Source organism: Phaseolus vulgaris, chromosome 1 (assembly GCF_000499845.2).
Source record: "Phaseolus vulgaris cultivar G19833 chromosome 1, P. vulgaris v2.0, whole genome shotgun sequence".
Classification (NCBI taxonomy): domain Eukaryota; kingdom Viridiplantae; phylum Streptophyta; class Magnoliopsida; order Fabales; family Fabaceae; genus Phaseolus; species Phaseolus vulgaris.
This window is the reverse complement of record NC_023759.2, coordinates 5,679,630-5,684,547: the sequence shown is the minus strand read 5'-3', so window position 1 is coordinate 5,684,547 and position 4,918 is coordinate 5,679,630. Positions and strand designations below refer to the sequence as shown.

Below are 4,918 nucleotides of genomic sequence, written 5' to 3'. Positions count from 1 at the left end.
AGAAATTAGCACATGTTAAATATGTTGTTAAATATGTTGTTAATGATGATGCATGTGATGGTTGGTGTGTACCAAATTTTCAGCAATGAGAGGAGCTCAATATAAATCATTTATTTCATTTTGACCTTCACCGAACCCAAAGTTAACTCATGCAAAATAGATCATAAATAAATTCATACTAAGTTTATACTCATCTGCTTTTAAATTATTTTAAAATTTATGTAATTACAATTTTAATATTTGATATTAAAGAAAAAATATGTATTCCTTTTATAACGAATTTTGGGGAATATTATTATTTTCTTTATCTAATAAAACTTAAGCAAGTATGAAGACAGATGAATTGTATAACTGAGGAAGACCTAAATAAACATAAACTATGAAAGGAAAGAAATAAATATAATTTTTTATTTTAGAAACCAAGACTATGTATCCAAAAATTCAATCAAGGTTGAAAATATGTTGTCAAATATAATTGACCTAATAATATCATCATATCCTTAAAAATAAATAATGAATATGTAATTCTTACCTTAAACACCTAATATTGTTATCTCTTAAATTAAATACTCAATTTTTATATTGATTTATTATCTTATTAACTATGAGACGAAGGAAAACCAAAAAATCATTATTCCATAACCAATTTGCTAATCAAAAGTTCCTATGGGGTAAACAAAATAATTCCAGTAACAATAGAAAATCCAGAATAAAGTAAAGCAAAAATGCAAAATTTGATGAATGTAGTTGTGCCTCTTAGCTACTCTTCTACAACCTCATGCTACTCCTCATCTTGGTCCTCTACCAGTATCCTCTTGCATGCTTCATAGCACATGAAAGAAATTCCTGCAGCTGGCACCAACTTCATGCAGCTAGGTCCCAACCCTTTGTACAATCCTTGAATCCCTTCTTGCTCAAGAATGGTTGCAAGGGCATGAATCACATTTTTGTATATTTGCCTTCCACTCAGGGCTCCCACTTGCATGTGCTTGCGGGCCACTTCAAGAGGAAAGGTGGCACTACTTGAAATAGCACCAGCTGCAGATCCTATCAGAAGGGTTTCAATGTTGCCAATCTTCTCTTTTTTGAAAATTTTTCTGTATGCTTTCCTCAAGGTGTCATATGCAAAGTAATTGGTGGCAGAATATGGTATTACTCCAATAAGGCTTGGAGTGAGACCTCTGTAAAGTTCTCCAGCACCCTCTTCTCTCACTATTTTCAGGAATGCATCTAGCAGACCATCATAAACACCCCTCTGCAAAATTACCAGTTCAGATTAAATTCTGCTTTTATTTTGGTCCCATCATAAGATAAAACAGAGAATATGTAAGTAGTCTATGAACTGACAGTGTACAGATGTTTTTTACACTGTTAAAGTATTCAGAAAACAACATGCATGGTGATTTCTAATTGGTGATAGTGTGAAAACTCTTTGTTTGCTAATGGGAAAACAAGAGTTTGTTTGCTTTTATATGTACACACCTGGATTGTTAGTCGAGTCTTTAGTAACTCCAGAGGATATGTGCATATCGTTGAAGTAACTCCAGCACAAGCACCTGCAATCAATGATGGAGGAATAGGGAGTTTAGGCTGCTCCCCTTGCTTTGCTGAGAGGTTCTTGTTTACAGTATCATATGCAAATAGCTGCAGAAAAAAGTGAAATATATTCAGATTCATAGAAACATATCATTTAATACTAACTGGATCTTCATTATGTCAAAATTTTGAAATATGAATTTCCAAAAAAACATTAAATCCATGAATGTATCCTTCTTCGCATAAAAGGGATCAAAGAGGAAAATGCAAGCCAAAACAAGTGTACATTTTTTTTGCTTTGGAAGTTCGAAGTTTTGAGATATGTTTTATGCTTTTCTTGTCTGAAAGAAAACAACTAAATCTCTCTTCAGTGCAAAAAAAGGGTTGTAAGATATCATGTATGTGGTTTAAAATGTATCACTAAGTAAACAAGGAAGCTCATCACATGAGGTTGACTTAGATACAGTTTACTTGGCTTAAAATCAAAACCTACTCATGACAAAATTGACATTTACCAGAAACCATGACAATAAAAAGCAATATAGGCTGCGTGACTTTTAGAACTGTTTAAGCATCTCAACTGATATCATAAAGGGAAAGGTAACCTGATCATAAGACATCAACAACACAAAAAATCCATTGGAGAGTAGGCAGAATGAAGTTCATTCAATTGCAATTTGTCTTGCAATATTGAAAATGATTTCAGGAGGAGTTAACAGGGAAAAAGTTTCACAACTCAGTTAAAGAGCACACATTCCATTAGAAAAAAGTTGCACAGCGAAGGATCATTTTATACATTTAAACATTTGTTTAGTCTGTGAGCCACTGGTCTACCACCAAAACGAAAAAACAAAGGAACAATCAAGTGAAAGTTCCTGATCAACATTAAGAAAACAAAATTAAACAACACAAGTAGCTAGATACCAAACCAGATATTTCAATTGTGGTAGAAACAATATAAAATAATTCATCAGCCTGGGTGATTAAAACTCAATTCAAGAATATTTCAAACACTTCTACTTACATTGAAGATACAAAATGTTCCTACTAAAAACAAATCCAGCCAATAGTAGCAAACCTCTGGACATAATGAAGCAGACAAACCAACCAAGAATCCAATAGAATAAAGCAAAAAAACCAAAATTAACGTCCAAAGAACAAACACATTGAGGCAATCAAATCAAGCAAGCAAAAAAGCATTCACCCTAAAACCAAAACGAACTGTGAAGTATAACCGTGCAAAAATGTTGTAGAAACACGGACACATAACCAAGCAAACATAAACCATTCACCACAAACCTATAAAAACTGCAAAACATAAACATACAAAACAATTTACACATATATAAAAAAATAAGGTAAGCAGGCACACACACACTTGTTGAGACAATCAAATCAAGCACACAAAAAAACCGTTCACCACAAACACAAAACAACCTGAAAAACATAACCATACAATACGATGTACACACACATATAACTACCTCAATGGCCTTGCTCGGTGCAACCCGAATCACATTAACAAAATTACCCCTAAACAAACCCTTCCATCCATCAGTCTTCATGATATTGTTGAACACCTCCCCAGTAGAATTCCCACTACTTCCTACCATCAAATGAGTCCTAATGGTCTCCAAGGGTGCCACAGTGGTCCGTGACACTGCCCCAGCAAAGGCACCACTAATCAACCTCCTAAGAGAAGGGTTCTTCACCTTGATCCTCAACCCTTTAAAGACACCCTTTTTCTTCCCCTTAACACCCGCCACCCCCTCTTCTTCCTCAGAAACCCCAGTAATCTTCACCTTCCCCTCTGATTGAACATACCTAACGTACAACTCAGTACAAGGGATCCTAATGTTCATGCCACCATTGTGCTGGGAATCACCAGAAGGAGGGTTTGGCTCTTGAACGCCAAACCCCATTCCCATTTGACTAACGCTGGCAAACATAGCAATAGCCGCAGGGTCGTGAATACCGCCACCCCATTGAGACCCAAAATTGGAAATTGAAAAAAGACCATTCCTTTCTTCATCAAAGAGCTTGATCCCTCTCCCACCCATCAATCAGAACCTCTCAAAGATTATTTTTTTTCTGGGTTTTTGGTGAAGATGGGGGTTAATGAACACGAATAAAAGTAATATTAAGATATATGGTTTCTGGGGTAGTGAGAAGAAGAATTGGTTGGTTAGAATCAGAGAAAATTGAAGAAGATGGGCAGAGTATGGGATAGGAAGAAGGGGCGGCGAGAAAGAGAGAGAAGGGTAGGCGAATGAATAAGTGTATTCGCGTTCTCTCTCAGCACACTGAACAGAAAATGCTCTCCTTGGTGATAATGTGTATATATGTTTGTATTATGCACATGTCATATAAAGTTGTTGCCATTACAATTTTTGCATGACTAATTTATTATTCACATCAAAATCATGGAAAATTGTTGGCCAAAATCATAATGGGAAATTAGCAACAAAAAAAAAAGTTTAGTAGTTAGGTACTTCCAAATATCAAGAAATTGTTGATATGATTTTAGAAGTAATAATTATAAAAGTTAATAAGTTTATCCTCCATCTCTAATTAGATGTCAATGTATGTTTATTTTACATTATTAATGCATAAGCTATTTTTTCCTAAAAAATATATTTTAACTTTTTTAAAGAAATTTCCAAATATATATTTTTGAGAAAAAAATTTCTTCTCGTTTTAGTAATATGCATAATAAAAAAAAATATTGAATACGTTAAATATTGTGAAAATTTAAATTTAAATTTTTTTAGAAGTGATTGAAGAATAATACCAATTACATATATATATTTTATGTAAGTTTTGTTAAATTTATTAGTTAAATGTTACTTTTTAGATTTTTTTTGATATTTTGATATTTTTTAAGTTTCGATACATTGAGAAGTTTTTAAAAAGGTTATTTTTGTCCTTTTCAACAAATATATTACATAGGTTAACAAATTTAGTATATTCACATACTTGTTAACTTCTTTTTAATTAGAACGGGTAAAAAATGAATAACTCTTATATAAACAAAATTTGATACGCATAACTGTAAAAAAAATATCTTTTTTATATTTTCTATGATAAAAAAAACAGCCCAAATTACTCGGAAACTTGAAAACTAATTTTTTACTTATACTTTTTAAAATAAATTTACTTAAACTTGTAAAAAATCATAATAAGTTATTGTTATATTAAAAAAAATCTAAAGAAAATTACACTAAAATATAAAGAACTGACAATAACATTTAGTCAGATTTATTTAATAATATAAGTTTTTCTAATATTATTCAAATAAAAATTGAAATATTATAAGTTTATGAAAAATAGACTATTTACTATAACAAGGTAACATACACTGTTATACTCAATCTCAAATTAT

The 4,918-nt window shown here is 32.1% G+C and overlaps 1 protein-coding gene across 1 annotated transcript; it reads right to left on the bottom strand.

Annotated features, from left to right (window-relative positions):
- Nucleotides 1-617: 617 nt before the first annotated feature.
- LOC137813329 (adenine nucleotide transporter BT1, chloroplastic/mitochondrial-like) lies at nt 618-3,884 on the bottom strand. Its single transcript, XM_068615489.1, has 3 exons — nt 3,021-3,884; nt 1,483-1,644; nt 618-1,255 (listed from the first exon to the last, which is right to left on the bottom strand). The coding sequence occupies exons 1-3, from the start codon at nt 3,594-3,596 to the stop codon at nt 782-784; spliced, it is 1,212 nt and encodes a 403-aa protein (XP_068471590.1). The 5' UTR covers nt 3,597-3,884; the 3' UTR covers nt 618-781.
- Nucleotides 3,885-4,918: the final 1,034 nt, after the last annotated feature.

Bases quoted from the DNA above. Each gene is read 5' to 3' on its own strand.
- LOC137813329 (XM_068615489.1), bottom strand. From the start codon at position 3,596: ATGGGTGGGAGAGGGATCAAGCTCTTTGATGAAGAAAGGAATGGTCTT. The intron at 1,645-3,020 runs GTAGTTATATGT...TTTTTTCTGCAG, and splicing joins CACCGAGCAAGGCCATTGAG to CTATTTGCATATGATACTGT. The intron at 1,256-1,482 runs GTGTGTACATAT...GTAATTTTGCAG, and splicing joins AGACTCGACTAACAATCCAG to AGGGGTGTTTATGATGGTCT.